This window comes from Salvelinus fontinalis, chromosome 23 (genome assembly GCF_029448725.1).
Source record: "Salvelinus fontinalis isolate EN_2023a chromosome 23, ASM2944872v1, whole genome shotgun sequence".
Classification (NCBI taxonomy): domain Eukaryota; kingdom Metazoa; phylum Chordata; class Actinopteri; order Salmoniformes; family Salmonidae; genus Salvelinus; species Salvelinus fontinalis.
In genome coordinates this window covers 38,530,578-38,554,473 of record NC_074687.1, presented here as the reverse complement: position 1 = coordinate 38,554,473, position 23,896 = coordinate 38,530,578, and the positions used below count along the sequence as shown (strand labels likewise).

At 42.5% G+C, this 23,896-nt stretch overlaps 2 protein-coding genes across 10 annotated transcripts in view; both read left to right on the top strand.

Moving 5' to 3' along the window:
* myo3b (myosin IIIB) overlaps window positions 1-16,310 on the top strand; it is a 104,533-nt gene extending 88,223 nt beyond the window's left edge. For all 9 annotated transcript variants that reach the window (XM_055878774.1, XM_055878771.1, XM_055878770.1 and 6 more), the window contains 4 exons: window positions 1,850-1,950; window positions 2,321-2,367; window positions 2,750-2,904; window positions 15,718-16,310. In XM_055878774.1, the coding sequence (XP_055734749.1) occupies window positions 1,850-1,950; window positions 2,321-2,367; window positions 2,750-2,882 (281 nt within the window). In that variant the 3' untranslated portion in view covers window positions 2,883-2,904; window positions 15,718-16,310. The remainder of the gene's footprint in view (window positions 1-1,849; window positions 1,951-2,320; window positions 2,368-2,749; window positions 2,905-15,717) is intronic.
* Window positions 16,311-20,815: 4,505 nt separating this feature from the next.
* Window positions 20,816-23,151, top strand: LOC129821282 (transcription factor Sp5-like). The gene is made up of 2 exons (XM_055878765.1): window positions 20,816-21,200; window positions 21,604-23,151. The coding sequence occupies exons 1-2, from the start codon at window positions 21,150-21,152 to the stop codon at window positions 22,675-22,677; spliced, it is 1,125 nt and encodes a 374-aa protein (XP_055734740.1). The 5' UTR covers window positions 20,816-21,149; the 3' UTR covers window positions 22,678-23,151.
* The last annotated feature ends 745 nt before the right edge of the window (window positions 23,152-23,896 follow it).

Sequence of the window (23,896 nt, the reverse complement as noted above, 5' to 3'; positions counted from 1 at the left end):
TTCCCATTGTTGCACCTTGGAGCCTATGGCTTTTCACGTATTGCCTTCCCTAGAAGGGCGCCCTAGTTGTCGTCCAGTAGGTGCAGTTCGCATCAACTTTGATTGTAGGAGTCCTCGGGCAATGGTGTCATGCTCTTCGCTCATTGGGCAAAGAGGGTGGGCTGTTCTCTTTTCAATGATATCCTGCCGGATCATGGAGACCATAATATTGATTTATAATGGCGAGGGTGAAAGCCTCCGAAGGGGCCTGGAAGGGCTCGCTAGTACAGAGAGCATCCTCTGGTTTCTGGGGCATTTCTCATTCAACTGAGATTGTATGCATCCTGTATTGGGCTTCCCCTTACTTTGTTATGAGGTTTTTCCCCGTTGGGTTGTCTCTGCACCTTTTCGGCACCTCCGAGATGCTGATGTTGTGACTACTCTGGTATCGGAGAGCATGTTTTGTGATACGGGAATTGGCCATATACCCACATGTGAGATATCAAAACTAATAATTGAAAGAGAACTTAAGGTTACTTGCGTAACCCCGGTTCTCTGATATTGTGAGTGAGGTATCTCACCGCATTCCTCTGCTCGCATGAGCTCGAGGAAGAGAAACATGCTTGAGAATAACCAGAGGGCGGGAAAGTGGCTCCTTTAATGGAAGTGAGGGTCTCGCCTCATTCTCCACTCTACCTGCCTGTCTCCAACAGATGCTTTTGATAGGTACTTCCAAGAGAGTAGGCGGTCCTAGCGAACCTCCATGCGAGATATCTCACTCATAATATCAGAGAACCGGGGTTACGAAAGGAACCTTAAGTTTTGTTTTTAATGAAGAAGGTTGATTCTCTCCACCCTGTTTATATATCTATAAACAACAGCATTGGAGAGAAATTGTGCCCTGACTCTTTGGGACAAGAAATCTTTCTGACTGCTTCCTGATAAATAAAATATCTACATTAGAAGTGCAGACATATAGAAATGACAGCATCTCCATGGGCATTTTCAAGGTTGTGTGAATTTAGTAAATCTACGCTGGTTTGAATAACATCAAGAAAGCAGAAGGAGCGGAGGAAAAAACTCTTGAGCTTTGATGTATAGGATTGAGATGTGATGAGGTCTGTTCAAAGTGAGTACAAAGTAGTGTTAAGCTGCAAAAAGTAAATGCAGCTTTAGTCAAGGTTGGGAAGCTGAAGTAACAGGAGATGATGAAGGAATGTCCTGTCTCACCCAAAACGAAGGGTAGAAGATGAAACGCTGTCTGGCATTAAAAATAGATGCTTCGTTGTAAAGGTGTCTGAGTTTTAAAAAACGTTTTTTTTTTTTACTCTGAAATCTTGAAACTTAGTCATAGAGTTGTAGAAAATATTTAAATTGTCTTATGTTTGATTAATCAGGTGATTGTGTAAGCTGGGTCATTATTGCAAAAGCCTACCATGTTATATCACCATCTATGGTATTATGAATAATAAATAGTAACAATCATGTGGCTTTGAACATGAAAAGAAAACAACATGAAATTGGCAATGCTACAGTCTTCTGCTTCAAGAAGTGGATCTGAGTTTGAGTCATTGATCTGCTCATGCCATATTGGCATAGTTAGCTCTGAGAGCTTGGTTTTCCTCGAGTCCCATAGAGGGGAATAAACCCCATTGACATGACTGTGGGAATATTTGCTTTTCACCTCGTCTTTTACAGCTTTTATGGTTTTTATGCCTTTCTGATTTGTTGTGAGGTTTGTTAACTCATTGTGTTTTGTTCCAGTGCAATCTGAATGCATCTCAGTGTCCATTGGGGCTGTTACCACACTGTGTATCAGTGTGGGAGTGTTGTTGCTGTGCTGTTTCTCAGTGATTTGTCTCTGTTGCAGGTCCAGTGCTCAAGCTGCAGCAGCGAACCCCTCGCCGGCGGGGCCAGCAGCCCAAACTGCTGAACAGCCCTGAAGACAGTCTCTATTACAACCAGCTAAATGTGAGTTCAAAGTGGCGATAAAGTCCTTTGTCTGACTTTGGTTCCAGATGATAATACAATTAAATCTACCTGTGCCAGACCCTCGAGCCCCACCCCCACGCTTCTCTGCCTCTTGTCTTGAACATGTGCTTATGTTCTTTATCTGTTGCTTTCATGTCAGGATGTCTGCCTTCACGGTGAATAATTGATGTGGTTTATCAAAGCTGAGCAAGATGCATGCTTCATCAGGCTCACTTGAGCCCTTTGATCCCAAAAAATTATGCTTCTGATATTATCAGCATCTGCTCGCATTCAACACAAAATCACTTTGAATTAAAAATGAATGACTCTCTGCTCATCTTTTTGACTGTGCTCTTGGCCCTTTCCACAGAGAACTCTGGATTACCAGGGGAGCAAGAGGAAGCCGAGAAAACTTGGGTAAATAACTGCTTTCCTACTTACAGCAACTCTAAACAGAGCAGGCCCTTTGTGGAATAGAAGAATCCAGAAATGGATTTTGTTTTCCTATCATGTAAATGGAGTGCTGAAAATAACAGAGCTTTTTACAAGCTCCTTTGTGTCGTTAGAGAGGGCTACATATTAAGGCTTTGTCAGCATGCTAATTTTAATTGCTGATGGTCTGACTTGTATTTGTAAATGAAAGCCTGGTTTATAGTCTACCAGGTTAACTCCTCACTGCCTTATCTTTGTTAGATATCATTGCTCTTATTTAAGTGAAATGTTATGCTTTTTCGGGTCAGAGGCATCTTAGAAGAGCATTCTATTTTCCCTCATACCCTCCCTGTCTTGAACATCACAGCCAAATCAAAGTACTGGATGGAGAGGATGAGTACTACAAATTACTGTCAACGGTGGAATCAATCCCTGAGGAAGACTATTTGACCGGGCCCCCTCCCACCCTGTCAAGAGGGCCACTCGTCAGTCAGAGCTGAGTCTTACAACCCCTGTCAACCGGTACGAGTCAAAGAGCACTAGCCAGACATACTGAAATAACATTTCCTCCATATGCACCGAAATAAAAAGAGCCAGTATGCCATATGCATGTATAACAATGCATGTATAACAAGAGCCAGTGATGTACAAGAGACCAGAGTAAATGTCTATTAGTTTAAAATAATGACAAATGATGCTCCCCTTGTATGTGTGTATTTGGATGAATGCAAACTCCACAGTTAAGATTGTTGAATATAGTTCTGCTACCATGTTTTCATTAGCAGTTCCTTGTACATTGCCACCTCCCCCACACACCTCTCAATTTAGGCAGATAGGCTCCAGTAATGTAGGGATTAGTTATGGTGTCGTTCAATCGTCTTCAGGCTTGTTTTTCTATCTGGTTCACACAAGAGACTCATCTTAGGAAGAATATTTGTCTTTCAAAATCCTGACAAATGGTACATGAAAATGACACTGCTGTTTAGTGGCAGAGAAAAATATATATTGAATCATGTTTTTTTTCGATAAAGTTTCATTGTCACTGAACGTTAACAATAGACCATGACTCCATTAACACCAAGCTCGGGCCAAATTAGAGCTCAGATGGAAATCTGGCATGGAACCAGACTCTGAGAACAAGACAGGTGCCCATCATCCTCAGTCAGTGCAGTGTTCATAAATTTGTAATAATTTAATGGTCACTGAATCAATTCTCTGTTCACTGTTGTGTAATAAATTATGTGTTACAATTCAAGTCTCCTTGCTGAAATGCTGCATTGAGAGCATAGAGATATCATGTGAAAAGTCAATGTTATACTTTGACCATTTTGCAGTTAATTCTTCAATAATGGTTGCAACATATGATTATCATTATACCAAGGAGTGAGTGGTATATACTGTGTACTAGAACCTCTAAAACATTTCCTGTCTAAAAGCAGACAGAGAGCTAGACGTAACTCTGAATTTCACCCAAAGTATAGAAATTTCCTTTTTAAGATGTGTCGGAAATGCAGGGCTGGCAAGTTGATCTGTAGTGCTTTTTTTCCCCCTGATTTGCATATCATTTACTGCATCTCCTTTTGTTGACACCCCAGGGCTCAAGCTGAGATTTTGATCTTAATAGGAAGAGTAGGGTGGTATGACTGAAGATCCCTTGTACTCAGCGGGGAAAACATTAGAGCTCTGTCTAGATAGCAGGACCAGCCACAGACAGTACAGGGTTTACTCTGGTTTCAGAAGCTTTAGGTGGCCATCGGAGAGGAAGACTACATACCGTAAGGGTCAGAACTAAGTCGAGTTGCATCCAGGTTTTGTGGGATTACCAAACGTTTAACAGTTAGCTTACACGTTGTGTCTTTCTTTCACATTGTGAGACATACTATTCTTATATGTACTAATAATGTTATTCATGCCTGCGTAAATAGTGAATTGAAAGATTATTGGCTATTAATAAGTCAGAGTCCAGTCTTGATTAGTGGCAGCTGTAGAAACGAGTTTACTCTTGTCGGACCAAATTTCAAGTACCAATAAGATCTGCTTAGTTCCTCTAATGGTCAAAGATAAAAACATACTTTTTGATTCAATTTGTAAATCTCTTCTACCAGAGAAGTTAAAAATGATATGCCCTTTGAGATTGAAACTTTGGCTGAATGAAGTATGTCAAAGTAAGGGAATGTACAACAGTGTACTAAGTCTGAGACTCAATCTCTGATATAATTTTACCACAAATACTGACATTAAATGAATAGTTGATATTATTTATTTTAAAAATTATTTTATTATTTAAGACATATTGGTACATTGTATTACAGTATTTTTGTCACGCCCTGATCTGTTTCACCTGTTCCTGTGATTGTCTCCACCCCCTAAGGTGTCACTTATTGTCCCCAGTGTATTTATCCCTGTGTTTCTTGTCTCTCTGTGCCAGTTCGTCTTGTATGTTTAGTCAAGTCAACCAGCGTGTACTTCCTGTACTCCTTTTGCTGTTCTCCTTTTTCTAGTCCTCCCGGTTTTGACCCTTGCCTGTTTCTGGATTCTGTACCCGCCTGCCTGACCATTCTGCCTGCCTTGACCACGAGCCTGTCTGCCACTCTGTACCTCCTGGACTCTGATCTGGTTTTGACCTTTTTGCCTGTCCACGACCATTCTCTTGCCTACCCCTTTGGATTATTAAACATTGTAAGACTCCAACCATCTGCCTTCTGTGTCTGCATTTGAGTCTCGCCTTGTGCCTTGATAGTATGAACTGGCCATGACAGACCCAGCAGACTTGGACCAGCTCCGCCACGTTGTCTCCCTGCAGGGAGCCACCATTAGGAGACATGAAGAGTTGGTACAGGGCCTTTTGGAAGGGCTCAGGTCCTTGTCGGAAGGCCACGACCATGGGTTAAAGGCTATAATGGAGCAATTCAGGGAGTTAGCTCAGAGGCTGCCTGCCTCCTCTGAAAAACTCCAATCACCAAGTAATTTTTACCCTATCTGTGGTGAGTTTGTACAGCCTATGCCGACTCCCTGTGAACCCCGCTTACCTCCTCCACAGCGATATTCGGGGAATTCTGGTACCTACCAGGTTTCTCAGTGCTCGCTTATTTTTTAGCTACAGCCATCTTCGTTTCCTTCAGACAGATTTAAGATAGCGTATATTATTACGCTAATGTCGGGTCGGGCGCTCTCCTGGGTTACGGCAGTTTGGGAGCAACAATCTGCCATTTGTGGTCATCTGGAGGAATTCATGGCAGAAGTGAGAAAGGTATTTGAGTCTCCGGTTTGTGGTGGCCAGTAATCTGCTTGACTAATGTCAAAACTCCCATAGTGTGGCAGACTACGAGGTTGATTTTAGCACTTTGGCCGCCGAGAGTGCCTGGAATCTGGAGTCTCTTTTCAATACTTTTTTGCGCAGATTATCTGAGGAGGTAAAGGATGAGCTAGCTGCTCGGGAATTGCCGATGGATCTCGACTCCCTTATCGCCCTTACCATTCAAATTGAGTGAAAGGAGGTCTGGTCTCGGGCACACTCGTGCACCCGCTATGGCGCGTTCACCTCCAAGGAAATTCGGAAGTTTCCGAAGGCAGCTCTTCCGAGAAGATTCGAAGCCACCTGAGCCCCCTCGGGAATCTACGACAGGTGAGTTGGATACTCCTGAGCCTATGCAATTGGGAAGAGCTAGGTTATCAGTTGGGGAACGCTCACGAAGGATGAATAATAACTGTTGTCTGTACTGTGGAGGGGCAGGACATTTTATAGCTACCTGCCCTATTAGGAAACTCTTGTCTCTCGTGGGTACCAGCACTATGGTGAGTCAGACTGGGAGTTCCCTAATTCCCATCACCCGCACACCCCTCTTTTTGCTCTTGTGCTGTGGGGAGACCAATCTAAGTCTCTGAGTGCTCATTGACTCTGGGGCTGATGAATGTCTTATGGATGCCACGATAGCTTCAGAGCTTGGTATTCCCACTCAGCCTCTCTCTGTGCCAATGGACGCTAGGGCATTGGACGGCCGCTCTATAGGGGAAGTCACTCATAGTCCTGTGCCCGTTCAATTATGGGTTTCACAGTGAGACAATACAGTTCCTCCTCATTGCATCTCCCCATGTTCCGGTTGTTTTGGGATTTTCCTGGCTTCAAAAGCACAATCCGATGATTGATTGGACCACAAGCTTCATCCTGGGTTGGAGCCCATTTTGCCATTCCCACTACCTTCAAGCAGCACAGCCATCCTCAAGTCGTCTTCCTCGGGATGTTAGCAAGACTGTGGATGTATCTGCTATCCCCACAGAATACCATGACCATCTGGAAGTGTTCAGTAAGGCACGTGCTACTTCCCTTCCCCCGCACCGTCCTTATGATTGTACCATTGATCTTCTCCCAGGCACTACACCACCTCGGGGTCGATTGTATTCTCTGTCTGGACCAGAGACCAAAGATATGGAGGAGTTCATAGAGGACACTCTGGCCACTGGGGCCGTCCGTCCGTCTGCATCTCCTGCCAGCGCAGGGTTTTTCTTTGTGGAGAAGAAGGACAAGACCCTGCGTCCGTGCATTGACTACCAGGGACTTAATGACATTACTATCAAGAATCGTTACCCCCTACCTCTCCTCGGCGTTTGAACCTCTCCAGGGGGCCACCATATTTTCCAAGTTGGACCTTCGAAATGCCTACCACCTGGTTCAGATACGCAAGGGGATGAGTGGAAGACAGCCTTCAGCACAGCCAGTGGATATTATGAGTACCAGGTCATGCCATTTGGACTCACCAGCGCCCCCGCTGTTTTCCAAGCTTTGGTCAATGATGTGCTTCGGGACATGCTAAACCGGTTTGTGTACCTTGACGACATCCTGTTTTTTTCCCGATCTGCACAAGAACATGTTCTTCATGTCAGACAGGTCCTTCAGCTCCTCCTGGAGAACCAACTGTTCGTGAAAGCCGAGAAGTGTGAGTTCCACCACTCTGCAATCACCTTTCTGGAATATGTCATTGCTGAGGGCAATGTTCAGATGGATCCTGGAAAGGTGAAAGCAGTGGTGGATTGGCCTCAACCAACGTCCAGGGTGCAGTTGCAATGGTTTCTTGGGTTTGCAAACTTCTACTGCCGTTTCATTCGGGACTACAGCACACTGGCGGCCCCCCTCTCGGCACTCACCTCTTCCAAGATACCGTTTAAATGTTCTCCAGCTGTCTACAAAGCCTTTGTGGACCTGAAGCATCGGTTCACAACAGCACCCATCCTCATCCATCCGGAGCCCTCGCGCAATTTGTGGTGGAAGTGAATGCTTCGGATGTTGGAGTGGGGGCCATCCTGTCCCAGCAATCTGCCCAGGAGCAGAAGCTTCATCCCTGTGCCTTCCTGTCCCATCGTCTCAATCCTGCTGAATGGAACTACGATGTTGGCAACCGAGAACTCCTGGTGGTGAAGATAGCGTTGGAAGAGTGGAGGCACTGGCTGGAAGGAGCAGAACAGCCATTCCTGGTCCTGACCGACCATAAAAACTTGGAATATCTCCATACAGCCAAGCGCCTCAACTCCAGGCAGGCGTGGTGGGCCCTCCTGTTCACCAGATTTAACTTCACCATCTCCTACCGCCCAGGGTCAAAAATGTGAAGCCTGATGCCCTCTCCCGCCTATACAGTTCCTCTGCCACACCCTCGACCTCTGAAACCATTCTCCCTACCTCATGCCTTGCTGCCACTGCGGATTGGGGTATTGAGAACCTGGTCCACGAGGCACAACTCTCCCAGCCTGGACCTGAAGGGGACCCGGCTAACCGGCTGTTTGTCCCTAATCCTGTCCGGTCTCGGGTCCTGGAATGGGCTCATTCCTCCAGGCTGACCTGTCATCCAGGGTCCCGTCGTACACTAGTCTTCCTCCAACAACGTTTCTGGTGGCCCACAATGGTTCCTGATGTCTCTGCCTTCGTCGCAGCATGCACAGTGTGTGCTCAGAACAAGACTCCACGGCAAGCTCCTTCTGGCTTCCTTCAGTCACTACCGGTCCCTCATCGTCCCTGGTCTCATATCTCTGGACTTTGTCACTGTCCTCCCTCCATATAATGGCAACACTGTCAAACCTGACGGTAGTCGATTGGTTCTCCAAGACCGCCCATTTCATCCCTCTCCCCAAACTACCTTCGGCCAAGGAGATGGCCTAGCTTATGGTGCAGCATGTCTTCCGGATCTATGGACTCCCGGTAGACATGGTCTCCGATCGGGGTACTCAGTTCTCGTCTCAATTCTGGAAGGCATTCTGCAACCTTATTGGGTCGTCGGCCAGTCGGAGCGAGCCAACCAAGGCCTGGGGGGGGGGGGGGGTATTGTCACGCCCTGATCTGTTTCACCTGATCCTGTGATTGTCTCCACCTCCTCTAGGTGTCGCTTATTTTCCACAGTATATTTATCCTTGTGTTTCCTGTCTCTCTGTGCCAGTTCGTCTTGTATGTTTAGTCAAGTCAACCAGCGTGTTTTTCCCATACTCCTTTTGCTATTCTACTTTTTCTAGTCCTCCCGGTTTTGACCCTTGCCTGTTTCTGGAGTCTGTACCCGCCTGCCTGACCATTCTGCCTGCCTTGACCACGAGCGTATCTGCCACTCTGTACCTCCTGGACACTGATCTGGTTTTGACCTTTTTGCCTGTCCACGACCATTCTCTTGCCTAACCCTTTGGATTACATTGTAAGACTCCAACCATCTGCCTCCTGTGTCTGCATCTGGGTCTCGCCTTGTGCTTTGGTAATTTTACATTTCAACACTGCGCTGAGAGTATTTAAATGGAAATTGCAAGAAAAATACCCCAAGAATCATTGGCCTCAGTATAATGTGGCTTTGGCGATTGTGCAGTTAGTTCAAAAGCACTTCACCTCCGGTTGTGCAGCAACGGATCCAGCAGTAATTATAATACTAGTTGTGCATTACCCCCTTACTGGGGATATTTTGTTCCTCTGAAGACCGGCTGAAATAGGTCACCACAGCACCCAATAGAGCGTCTTAAAAGTACACTGAATCAATTAAGTGTGATCGTGCTCCCTTGATTATTTTGGCCCTGTTTAACCATGGAGAGGAATTTCAAATAGGCTTACTAGTTGTAATAACAAGGTTGGACTGTGGTAACATATGGTGCTGTAAGTGGGTGTTACTTTCCCTCTTTCTCTCTGCCAAATCAAGTCCCTGGCTGATTGTCTGCCTGAGCATATGAGAGGAGGTGAGCTGTGGATGTAACAAGCTTGGGTACTTGATTATGTGTCATATGGTAAATGATGTTACACCGTTTGTTCTTAGCTTAGAATATGCCTGCCAAAGTAGCCGTGGTGGTGTTGGACGGAGAGGTGGACACCAACCTGTGTGTGTGTGTGTGTGTGTGTGTGTGTGTGTGTGTGTGTGTGTGTGTGTGTGTGTGTGTGTGTGTGTGTGTGTGTGTGTGTGTGTGTGTGTGTGTGTGTGTGTGTGTCAGGTAAAGGCTAGAGGTCTGCCACCTGTTTTGTTTATTACCTCTTCATAAACCCCAGGTCCCTTTTGTTTTTCCCTCATTAAATCTGCCTGCATCTGGTGGAACAGAGGATTCCTTTAATGTGGTTAACATTACCACTGATGTTATTCTTGCCATTTTAACTATTTGCTCCAAACACAGGGCTCCTGAGTAGCGCGGTGGTCTAAGACACTGCATCTCAGTGCTAGATGCGTCACTACAGACCCTGTTTCGATTCCAGGCTGTATCACAACTGGCCGTGATTGGGAATCCCATAGGGCGGCGCACAATTGTCCCAGCGTCGTCCGGGTTTGGCTGGGGTAGGCCGTCATTGTAAATAACAATTTGTTCTTAACTGACTTGCCTAATTAAATAAAGTTGTTTTTAAACCTACAACCAGCCTACAAACATTCATATCAACTAAGTCTCATACTACCACCACCTATCTGATATCTCATGCTACAGCCTTTACAAATTATGAAAAGCTTTTATTTTCCACAGCAGGCACATTTACCTTTTTTCCTAATAGTGATGTCTTACTAATAGTGATGTCTTACTTCAAAGAGCAAACACGATTAAGCCAACATTGTCCTGTTTCTATATCCTTTGAGTTCAAAGGGAGAGTTTTTGAATATCAATGTTTCTTCAGCAGTCTTTGCAGACACACTCTGTTTTAATTAAGTTTATGTGCTTTTGATATACAGATGTTTCGCTTTGCATTAAAGAATTTCAACAGGGACCCAAGTAGACATATGGTAATAATTTGAATATGATCATGCATTTCTATCTTAAGTTACAGCTTATGTCAGGGATTTTAATTTGTCATTTTTGTGTGTTTTTTGGTATTTGTTTTCTTCTACATTGGTGGGGTGGGGGTGCATTGTGGACTGAACAGGTGCGTTAAAGTCTTACCTTACTCGATGATGCTCTTAGCAAGCTAATGATTGAAGAAATGGGCAGGCATGAATGTCAAACAGATGTCAGATGTGTTGAGGGTTCTGTGCAAAAGAACATTCCCTGAAGAGTGCATTAATAAAGAAACTGGTTGAGCCAGGGAGAGAGAATACAGAGGGAAGAAGGAGATAAAAGAGTGTGTTGAGTACGCACATCAAAGGCCTCTTAATGACAAGGGACGCCATTAGAGTTACAGTGGCTTTTGTTTCAGCTTCCTCACACCTGCAATTTGTTGAGGGCATTCTATGCACAGTTGAGATGCTCACATTTGCATGAATAGAAAATGCATGAATAGAAAATGTATGCGTGATGGGATAGAGAGGACCTTTCCTGGAAAGTTTCCCCCTGTAATTTGGGTAGCTAATGACCGATTCTCCGCAGAAGACTTTTATGTGAGAAACGTGCCCTCTACATTTATACCCGTATACAGGTTGAAAATTGCAGATTTTGGCACTGATAAGCGCCTAAATTGGAAAGCAGTGGCTATACAGTAACATGCTATACATGATGTCAGAGCTCAGGGTCTCCACTTCACAGCTCTGTATGGGTTTTGACTGACAGCCGCCGTTAACTTGAGAGCCATCCTCCTGCTAATTGTGCAACTTTTGCAAATGTTTTGTTGTCTTAGTTGGGGAAATGCTGTACATTTTGAGGACTATATGTATTTTAAAACATGAGTCGTTGAGGATTAGAATAAATACCGCTTTGATGTCATATAAGCGATCCAAACACGTCCAAACGTTCACTTCACATTTCCATATCATAAAACTCATGTAATACAGTGTCAACATGTATGATCATTATGTTTGATGTACAAGATGACATGGCGTTATACCCTGGGTTGTCCAGAACAGAATGAGCCTGTGTTTGTTGTAATGTGAAGAACATTTGCAGTGGACCACGCATGTGAATGCTCTCATGACTCCATTCTAAGCGCACCAAAAATCTGCTTCTCTGAATTGCCTTGTGAAAGCCTAACAATGTAAAATCATATTTTATAATTTAGCTAGTCATGTTGGCAAATGGAACAAGCTTTCAAATTATGCCCACCTGACCCAAATTGCGGGTTATAAAGGACTGTTTTTGGATTGCTTAAACAACAACAGTAATTGTGTGACGGCGGGGATGCAGGGTTGTGTTCCAAACAACTACAAGTGTGCTTGCTCTAGTTCCTCAACAGCACAGCTAGGAGAGCCCCCCAAAAAGCACCTTATAGTTGAAGACTCTTCTTTGAGCCATAAGAATGTATTAAAATAACTTAGGAAATGTGTACACTTTGGAGAGTTGTGTGGCCACTTGGAAACCTCAGTTTGACCTCTCACTCAAACCCTTATCATTTTTTTGTCTTATGTTGCACCTACCCCAAATTATCCCAAAATATTCTTATCATGTTACTGGATTTATCTAGAGTATTTTCAGTTTTTGTTATTAACAAATGCAGCAAAAAGTACAATACATGTAAAATGCACATAAAATCAACAGTGTAATGTTTGGAATCAGTCTTGTCTCGGGTGAGGTATTGTGTCCTCACCTTTAGTCTAATCATTTTCCCATAATCTCCAAACTGTTCCCATTTAATTGCAACCATGGTTATGCATATGATTTTTATATTTATTTTGTAATTAACATTTCAATTTAGCCCTATCCATATAGGCCAATTCTCACGAGTGTAAGGGGTTTTAAGCTAGCAATGGAATATACAAAACAACGTAAGAAAACAACATTCATCCTGTATCCTACAAAATGTGTTTACCTAAAAAGTTGTTGTGTTGGAATGGGGCTTGACAAATCAGAGCATGAAATTCTGATTAGCCTCTCTCAGTTTGTGGACTGAACAGGGCACAAGCAGACTTGGCATGGCCAAAGGTGTAACCTGTTTTGTTTTGCCTCGGCACTGCTCGCCCAGATGGTGTGACCAGCTGCCATAGAATAAACGCTTGGCGGGAAACAGTGTGAGAATCACTGCGGCCTTGTTGTAGTTTGGGAAGCAAAATGGGGAAATCTGTCTTTCTGCCACCGCCAAGAGGAATAGGATCATATCACCTGGTGCTTCATGAAATAACCTAATTTTACTGTAGATCACATTCTCATCAGATGCATCCATGACTTGACTGGTTGAAATGTAGGCTTTTATAAGAATAAATGTCAATTTCTTATGACACAAGATATAGTATAACACATATACAGTACCAGTCAAAGGTTTGGAGAAACATACTCATTCCAGGGTTTTTCTTATTTTTTATTTTTTTTCTACATTGTAGAATTATTTTGAAGACAACAAAACGGTGAAATAACACATATGTAATCATGTAGTAACCAAATAAAGTGTTAAACAAATCAAAATATATTTTATATTTCAGATTCTTCAAAGTAGCCACCCTTTGCCTTGATGACAGCTTTGCACACTCTTGGCAGTTTCTCAACCAGCTTCACCTGGAATGCTTTTCCAACCGTCTTGAAGGAGTTCCTACATATTCTGAGCACTTGTTGACTGCTTTTCCTTCACTCTGCGGTCCAACTCATCCCAAACCATCTCAATTGGATTGAGGTCGGGTGATTGTGGAGGCCAGGTCATCTGATTCAGCACAACATCACTCTCCTTCTTGGTCAAGTAGCCCTTACACAGCCTGGAGGTGTGTTGTGTCATTGTCTTGTTGAAAAACAAATGATAGTCTTACTAAGCACAAATTAGATGGGATGGTGTATCACTGCAGAATGCTGTGGTAGCCATGCTGGTTAAGTGTGCCTTGAATTCTAAATAAATCACAGTGTCACCAGCAATGCACCCCCACACCATAACACCTCCTCCTCCATGCTTCACGGTGGGAACTACACAAGCGGAGACATCTGTTCACCTACTCTGCGTCTCACAAAGACACGGCGGTTGGATCCAGAAATCTCAAATTTGGACTCATCAGACTAAAGGACAGATTTCCACCGGTCTAATGTCCATCGTTCGTGTTTCTTGGCCCAAGCAAGTCTCTTCTTCTTACTGGTGTCCTTTAGTAGTGGTTTCTTTACAGCAATTTGACCATGAAGGCCTGATTCACGCAGTCTCCTCTGAACAATTGATGTTGAGATGTGTCTGTTACTTGAACTCTGTGAAGCATTTATTTGCAAATGTAACTCTGGGTCTTCCTTTCCTGTGGCGGTCCTCATGAGAGCCAGTTTCATCATAGCGCTTGATGTTTTTTGCGACTGCACTTGAAGAAACTTTAAAAGTTCTTGAAATGTTCCGTTTTGGCTGACCTTCATGTCTTAAAATGATGATTAACTGTCATTTCTCTTTGCTTATTTGAGCTGTTCTTGCCTTAACATGGACTTGGTCTTTTACCAAATAGGGGTTTATTTTGTATACCACCCCTACCGTGTCACAACACAACTGGCTCAAACGCATTAAGAAGAAAAGAAATTGAACTTTTAACAAGGCACACCTGTTAATTGAAATGCATTCCAGGTGACTACCTCACGAAGCTGGTTGAGAGAATGCCAAGAGTGTGTAAAGCTGTCATCAAGGCAAAGGGTGGAACAAGGCACACCTGTTAATTGAAATGCATTCTAGGTGACTACCTCACGAAGCTGGTTGAGAGAATGCCAAGAGTGTGCAAAGCTGTCATCAAGGCAAAAGGTGGCTACTTTGAAGAATCGCAAATATAAAATGCATGATTCCATATGTGTTATTTCATAGTTTTGATGTCTTCACTAGCATTCTACAATGTAGAAAATAGTAACAATAAAGAAATAACCTTGAATGAGTGGGTGTGTCCAAACTTTTGGCTGGTGTTGTATATAAGTAAGAACATTACACAATGTTTCTACATTGTGAAGTTAGACAAGCTAGTCTTTCTACATGTTGTATTGGCTTGACCACATGTCAATCTGCTCATATCTGAGTAGTGAGAACTTTCACACGCAGTAAGTTAGTCTGCAAGATGTGCTCTTGTCCCTGGCTGGCATATCACTCAGCCTAATTGCCTCCTGATATGATATCTCTGTTCCTCATCCTTCCTGGCAGATCAGGCTGTGACCCTGAGAATTATTATGGGAGGGCTAGATTACCACACACAGGGTGGGCTGAGTAGGTGAAATGACCTGTCCCTCCTTCCTTGACCTCGGGCCAGCCTGCACATTGCCATGGCTTTGCTTTTGAAAATGCAGAGATCCTCTGCTGCATAGGTTGGGGGAGAAACAAGAGTTGTATCGCATTGCAGGGAAAATCTTGAATATTAGTGAGACCAAAGTTGGAGCTCTTCTATGTTGGGGGCTGTGAACAATGGCAGCTTTCTGTCAGAGAGCAACTTCAAAGGTCTGCTGAGTGACTGCTCTGAGTTATACTTTGTTGTAGATCACTGAGGAAATTCACAGATGTTTTCTCATAGGAGACGCCATTATAGCGGCTCAAGTATCCAGTAGCCTCGAGCGCCTCTCTTGCTTTCTCCCTCTCAGCCCCCCTCTCTCTGTCTCTCATGTCTCTCGTGTGAGACAGATGTGGAACCTGTTTTCTCTCCAACTGTCCAGAGAATATGAATAGTTAAAAAGGGGTTCATGTTGTGGCATTACCCCCCAACTCCCTCACAGCTGCAGTTCTAACTGTCAATGTGTTCAATGCTATGAGACCGGATGCAACTACACTTTCACTTACTCCACATATTCGCAATTTTGGAGGGAATACTTGTTCCTGAAATGTGAAACATGCCCTATGAATAAAAGTGAATAGTCAAAAACTTTGTATATAGATGGAATAAGCCATTGTGTCTATAAGCCATTGTGCCTGGAAATGACCCCTCTGTTCTCTGTTGAAAAAGCATTTCAGTGTTTAATTTCCAGGTCTTAATTCTCTGGACTTGAAGTCAACTATGTTCAAGTAATACAAAAGAAATGTATGACATATTGTAACTGGCTTGGTCTCTCTTTCTTTTACAGATTGCCTTCTTTAAACCTGACGTCAACCAAAAAGACCTGTATATTTTGTCAGACTTGAATTGTACTGTATATTGTAGTAATGACCGTGGATGATTTATTTTCCTGTAAGTGGATGTGAAAGCTGTTATTTTCTTAAGTGATTGTGTGTTTACGTCTCTGCATTTTGATTAGCAATATGAATTGCCCCAAAAAAAGTGATTGTGAAGGCCATGATCAATAGTCTTCATTGATGTCACTTATCCAAAAACATGAAATTGATATAAAATTGTAAATAGCATGGTTTATCAAACAACTCATTCTAAATAATTTAACGTTAAGTCACCTTTAGTGTAATGGCTGGCTTTAATTGCTGTTATTTTTTGTATGTATTCCACTCTATACAGTATAATGTCAAATAGCAGCTTATTGTAAACGTGTAATTCACCCCCAATGTGGAATCAGTTGTAGCCAGTAGTACTTGCAGATTGGCATTTTTTGGTGAACTCACTGCATACTGATTTTACATGTACATGTTCTCACTATATTTCTTTGTATCGACATTGTTTTATACCATTCTAATAAAGTGATTAAAACAAATTAAAGATACAACATTACTCAAATCTTTGCCTTTTGTTTGAACTGTCAGTAGGCCTACCACACAGGCATCTACCCAGGTCACATGTACAGTACAAAATGCATTCACAGTTATAAGACCATTTTTATGCCGGAAATGTATGTTTTTAGACTATATAGAATATCAAACTATATGAATATTTGAGTTACTTATTGTTGGTTGTAAATGCAGTACGCTAATAGAATTCATGTAAAAACAATAATGCACTTGCTCTTCCTCAAACCATGTTCTAACTTTATATTAGCAAACACCAGTTCTATGGCCGTCTCTCTTGTAGTCCATACAGTTTAGTGGATTAGTGGTGAGATTATTTTTGGAAAATGAAGATTGCTGTGCACTATATTATGCAGCAACAATGTGCGTAGGAAATTACATCCTTATTGACATGTTGTGTAACTTGGTCTTCATTGATCATAGTTGTAAATACGATTCATTTAGGCATCAGGCCTAAACTAATTTCATATATTCAGTGTAGCTTCCCCACTCTTGCAAGCAAGCGGCCTATGGCTTTGCAGAGAAACAGGGTTTCTGCGTGGCCCAATAGGACTCCCCCTTTCCCCCATGACTGTGTGTAGAGCCGTGGGAGAGAACCGGAACATTAATCCCTTCAAAGGAACAGATCTCATTCTAAATCAGCCGCTCCAAAGTATTTGAGAGGACAGTGATTGTTTCTGCAGGGAAGCCTGATAATGATCACTGCGTTGATATAGAAGAAAACTTCCATTGCTCTACAGTTGAAGTTGACTAGACTACAACAGTTTTACAAATGTTTTTGAAACTATTTTCAGTGTTGTATTTTGTTGTTACTTAATGAGATGGTTTATAATTCTTATTAGAAAATATATTCCTTTATAACAACAAAAACCTTAGTTTGTTTCTTTGTTTTATTTCATCTATTTCCAAACACTTTCTGTCATTCTGAAGGCACTAAGGTCTTATATGCTTATGTTGTTGCAACCTGGTCTCAGAGAATTTCGTGTTATTATATACGTAAATTCGAGCCACTCCATTTAGTATGATATGTTACGGTTCGTATGTTTACATAAGACAGATGATTATAAGGCGAAGGTCTAGCAACCCAAAGGTCGCAAGTTAGAATCTCATCATGGACAACTTGCATTTAGCTAATTAGCAACTAGGGGGAAGTTGTGAGAAGGAATCACATCACAGACAATTTTAGCTAATTAGCAACTTTTTATTTTATTTATGTGTTTTATCCCATTTTCTCCCCAATTTTCGTGGTATCCAATCGCTAGTAATTATTATCTTGTCTCATCGCTACAACTCCCGTACGGGCTCGGGAGAGACGAAGGTCGAAAGCCATGCGTCCTCCGAAGCACAACCCAACCAAGCCGCACTGCTTCTTTAACACAGCGCGCCTCCAACCCGGAAGCCAGCCGCACCAATGTGTCAGAGGAAACACTGTGTACCTGGCCCCCTTGGTTAGCGCACACTGCGCCCGGCCCGCCACAGGAGTCGCTGGAGCGCGATGAGACAAGGATATCCCTACCGGCCAAACCCTCCCTAACCCGGACGACGCTATGCCAATTGTGCGTCGCCCCACGGACCTCCCGGTCGCGGCCGGCTGCGACAGAGCCTGGGCGCGAACCCAGAGACTCTGGTGGCGCAGCTAGCACTGCGATGCAGTGCCCTAGACCACTGCGCCACCCGGGAGGCCCTAATTAGCAACTTTTAAACTACTTACTACTTTTTAACTACTTTGCAACTACTTACCATGTTAACTAACCCAAACCCTAAACTTAACCCTCCACCTAACCCTAACCTTAACCCTTTTAGCTAACTCCTAAACTTAACCCTAACGCCTAAAACCTAGCCTAGTTAATATATCGTAACATATCACACGTTTGCAAATTCATAACATATCATACGTTTTGCAAATTCGTTACATATTGTATGTTTTTCAAATTCGTAACTTATAACGCATTTTGCAAATCGTAACATATAACTCGTTTTGCAAATTCGTAACATATAATACGAATTGTAATTCGTAACATATCATACGAAATGGGATATGGACATCCACAAATGAATACATACCATATGAAATGTAACATATCAAACTACACTGAACAAAAATATAAAACGCTACATGCAACAATTTCAAAGATTTTACTGAGTTACAGTTAATTTAAGGAAATCAGTCAATTTAAATAAATTCAGTAGGCCCTAATCTATGGATTTCACATGACTGGGAATACAGATATGCATCTGTTGGTCACAGATAACTTTTTTTAAAGGCAGGAGCGTGGATCAGAAAACCAGTCAGTATTTAGTGTGACCACCATTTTCCCCATGCAGCATGACACATCTCCTTCGCATAGAGTTGATCAGGCTGTTGTAGTGGCCTGTGGAATGTTGTACTACTCCTCTTCAATGGCTGTACGAAGTTGCTGGATATTAGCGGGAACTGGAGCACACTGTCGTACACGTCAATCCAGAGCATCCCAAACATGCTCAATGGGTGTCATGTCTTGTGAGAATGCAGGCCATGGAAGAACTGGGGTATTTTCAGCTTCCAGGAATTTGTACAGATCCTTGCGACATGGGGCTGTGCATTATCATGCTGAAACCTAAGGTGATGATGGTGGATGAATGGCACGACAATGGTCCTCGGGATCTCATCATGGTATCTCTGTGCATTCAAATTGCCATTGATAAAATGCAATTGTCTTCATTGTCCTTAGCTTATGTCTGCCCATACCATAACCGCACTGCCACCATGGGGCACTCTGTTAACAACGTTGACATCAACGTTGTGTGCCATCTGCCTGGTACAGGTGAGCATTTTCCTACTGAAGTCGGTTGCGATGTCAAACTGCAATCAGGACAAGAACCTGGTGAGGACGACGAGCATGCAGATGAGCTTCCCTGAGACAGTTTCTGACAGTTTGTGCAGAAATTATTTGGTTGTGCAAACTCACAGTTTCATCAGCTGTTCGGGTGGCTGGTCTCAGATGATCCCGCAGGTGAAGAAGCCGAATTTGGAGGTCCTGAGCTGGCGTGGTTACACGTGGTCTGCGATTGTGAGACCAGTTGTACTGGCAAATTCTCTAAAATGACGTTGGAGGCGGCTTATGGTATAGAAATTAACATTAAATTCTCTGGCAACAGCTCCGGTGGACATTCCTGCAGTCAGCACGCCAATTGCACGCTCGCTCCTAACTTGAGACAACTGTAGCATTGTGTTAAGTGTCAAAACTGCACATTTTAGAGTGGCATTTTTCTTGTCCCCAGCACAATGTGCACATGTGTAATGATCATGCTGTTTAATAAGCTTCTTGATATGCCACACCTGTCAGGTGGATGGATTATTTTGGCTAAGGAGAAATGCTCACTAACAGGGATTTAAACAAATTTGTGCACAAAATTTGAGGGAAATATGCTTTATGTGCTTCTGGGAAATTTCTGGTATCTTTTATTTCAGCTCATGAAATATCGGACCAACACTTTACATGTTGCATTTTTTTGTACAGTTTCTCGGATTTACGTACAGAATAATACGAAATTATCTGAGACCAGGTTGGTCCTTGGCCATGAAAGCCCAACAAGCTCAAGGCAGAGATGCAGGCAGGGGGTTTCAGAATTGTTTACACTTTCTTGCGGATGGGAACTCCTCCTTCCTTCCCAGGTCTCTGAAACTGGCACAACTTTTTAGAAAACACACATAGAGACATCACCCTCTCTATCTGCCACTTTTGTCACCTGGATCAATTGAGGGCTATCTAAATAGGTTATGGTTAATACTCTGGTAGTTAAATAAATGAAGTGCTACAACAGTTGCATTTCGTTACTGAAAGTGGCCTATGGGATATAGTTGTTAGGCTACTGCTTCTGTCACTTTCAACTTATCCATAGCCAATTTTGCCACTAGTGCGTAAAAGTCACTTTACACACTAGAACGCAAATGACACCACTATGGGCTTTTGAGGTTAACTATCAAAGAATGAAAGAAGTGAAGTGATATTGACATTGACATGTCTGTAAGCAGGCCAGGGTATCAACTAATCTTCTTCCAAGACATGTTGTAGTCTGCCAGTTGACATGTGTTTGATTAATAAACTATCAGGAGCATTTTAGTTCCATGGAAACACATTATCAACATCATAATTGTTTGTTATAATAAAAAAGTATTTAATTTATATTTAGAAAAAAGGTAAATGCTTTGTGTTGAGACTTGATTTGCACTCATTAGCTACTCCTCTTGAAGTGATCAAACAGCTATGCGCCAGGAGATCTCCAGAGATAACAATGTTACATTGTCACATAGGGTCGTGCTACAAATCCTTAATTACAAAAAGAGGATCAGATGACTACAGCATCCAATACCAGGGTCTCCAGGCGGCATGGGGGTCTTTGATCAAGAAAATCCAATTATTTGTGTATATACATTTCCCACATAGTGATTACTTCATTAATTGTCCCGCCTTTATCTCCTCCCTTCCCATCCCCCCTAATAATCAGCTCTTTTATCCAGACCAACAAACACACCATAGGAGCTTTGTGGATTCAAAGGATTTGCTTTCCCCTCTCATAGAGCCGCTATTCTTTGATGATTGGGCAGCGGCAAACTTCAAAGTAATAAATCTTATTTCTGACTGGCTGGCGGCCCACCAAAGTCCTTATCAAATTCTAAGAAGTGATCCCTCACTCTCCAGATAGTCCAAGGATATCTCGAGGAGAGGAAGTATTGAGAGTGAAGACTTTACCACGTCAAGACATTTTTCTACGGTTTTACATTTATCTCAATTAGTTTTGATATTGTGATCTGTTTTTAACAAAACGAAAGAGGACGTTTACCATGGCAGCAGTGGCTGTACTGCGGAATGAAACACTCCAGGCTTTTCTTCAGGTTTGTTAAAAACTTTTGGCTCTCATTGTGGTTTTATTTGTCCTTCTCAAAATATTACTGTATGTATACGGTAGTTTAAAAAAATAGTTTAGACCGCGCGTATTGTTAGTTATTACGCGTGTGCGCATAATGCGAATTTGAACCTGGTTCATCTATAAAAACGTATTGTATAATAACGGAAATGTGGCTGTTTGATTTACTGTATGTGGCGAATAATAACGGATTCAATGATTATGTTACAACTGTATGTTTGTATTATAGTCATTTTGCTGGAGTGAGAGTGCATTAAAACTAATATGTCGTTTTAATTGCCGGAGTGTCAATTTTTTTCAATACAGTTACAACTCTAGTTTAGAGCCAAGTCAACACATAATTAATCATTATTTGTTTTACTTATATGCAGGACCGCACTCCTAACTCTTCTCCAGAAAACTGTAAGCACTCTCCACTGGCGCTCTTAGCTGCCACTTGTAACCGGATCGGACACCACCACGGATCAAGTCCGGCGGATTTCCTCCAGGTTCCTTATGACACTACTTTAGGCTCGCCATCGCGAATTTTTCATCCGTGGAGTAACGAGGGGAATCCTCAAAGCACTCTCTCTAGCAATTCTACTTTTGGACTATCATCTAAATCCCAGCTCCACATTCAAAGTTCATTTACTTCCCACCACGAGCTCCCTCTCACCCCTCCAGCGGATCCTTCATATCCTTATGACTTTTCTCCAGTGAATATGTTACCGTGCTCAATGCAGTCGTTACAATCCTCTTGCCCACCCACCTACGTCCCTGCTGTATCTTACGCAGCGCCAACTGCCATGCCAGGTTTCGTTACGGGACATTCTGGCCTTGTGCACCAGCAACAGAGGCAGTTGTCCCCTAGCCCAGGGGAGGATATTCCGTGGTGGAGTCTCCAACAGGGAAACCACGTCAGTCATCATCACTCAATCACCACTCAATCCCTTGGCCACCACCGTTTCCAGCTGCAGAGGGGCTTGGTGATGGGGCATACAGACTTCGCGCAGTATCAGACTCAAATCGCTGCCCTCCTTCACACCAAGTCCCCCCTCGCAACAGCCCGAAGATGTCGAAGATGCAGGTGTCCAAACTGTCAGTCCTCCACCTCAAACGATGAGCCCGGCAAGAAAAAGCAACACATCTGTCACATACCAGGGTGCGGGAAAGTTTATGGCAAAACTTCCCATCTCAAAGCGCACTTGAGGTGGCACTCGGGAGAGCGTCCATTTGTTTGTAACTGGCTTTTCTGTGGCAAGAGTTTCACCAGGTCTGATGAGCTGCAGAGACACCTGAGGACTCATACTGGGGAGAAGCGCTTTGTTTGTCCAGACTGTTGCAAGAGGTTCATGAGGAGTGACCATTTGGCAAAACATGTCAAAACTCACCAAAACAAAAAAAACAAGTGTCATGAGAAGACGTTTGATCATCACGTGAAAAGGGAAGATATGAGGAACATGTAGTAGCCTACATTAGTGTCAATTTGATATCATAATCAAGATAGTGCAATATAAGTCCTTTACTTAGTTGAAGTACAAACTGACATTTCCATTATTTTTGGTTACTTTGTTTTTTCTTACGTACTGAAAAACAATTTCTCTAACATTGCAGGTCTGTTTAGGATGATTTTTGTTGTTGTATATATGACATCTGTCTCAAAGTTATCATAGGATCCTGGTGAACTTACTTTAATACCCCAATGGGCTACTATTCAATGTCTATAAACCATATCAAGAAAGACAAGTTTCAGCTTGTGTTTGGATCATTGTCTTCGGTGGAAGATTTCACTTTCTTGTAAATAATATTTAATAGCTTTTGTTGAATGAAAGTGTCCGTTTTCGCTCCATGTGGGGTGTTTTAGCATGCTCTTGAAAAGATATGCTATTGTTGATATGACCCAAATACTGTGTGAGAATAAAAAATATACAAATGTCCCATATCAGAATTAGTCTCATTTAATTCTTCCTAACATATTACCTGAAAAACATATATATCCTACAACTTCCACGCTGTTTCAATATGTTTTGTGTTGTAGTCATGACAAAGATATATAGTTAAAGCAAACTTTATATTGCCACACACACTATACTATAGTCCTGTGTAAGGACTTGCGCTTTGATTAACCTCCGTTTACCATAGTCCGGACCATTCACTCATTGCTGCTGCTTAGACTGAGAATGTATATTAATAATAGGAAAAGTTGTATGCCATAATTGTAACTGAGAAGTTGGCCAAACCGATGATAAAATAGTGAATTATGGAATTTTCATAATTTGAAGTTAGTGTATGTATGTTTAATTGTTATGACATAATGAACATAATTGTATTCAGCAACACAGATGGCTTTCAGAACATATGAGCTAGCTAGCTTCTTCTTGTGACTGTTATGTCAAGAAAAAAATTCTTAAAAAAATGTCACCTAAAGATGTACATTTTCTGTGACCCTCCAGATGAACAGAATAATTATTGCCCAAGACCAGTGCTTTTCCTGAGACCCAGTAGGAATGTATATCCACCAGTTGTTCCCAACCCAGTACATGAGAAATACTGTGTGAAATAACCAGTCAGTATATTGTTCATATATTATTGGGCTGCAATAGAGATGATATTGAAATGGTACCATTTTACAGTGAAAAAGTTGATCTGAAGAGGAATTAAATATTTAAATTGGAGGTGTTATGA

Coding starts and splice junctions, on each gene's coding strand:
- LOC129821282 (XM_055878765.1), top strand. CDS start 21,150: ATGGCAGCAGTGGCTGTACTGCGGAATGAAACACTCCAGGCTTTTCTT. Junction 21,201..21,603: donor CACTCCAGGCTTTTCTTCAG/GTTTGTTAAAAA, acceptor ACTTATATGCAG/GACCGCACTCCTAACTCTTC.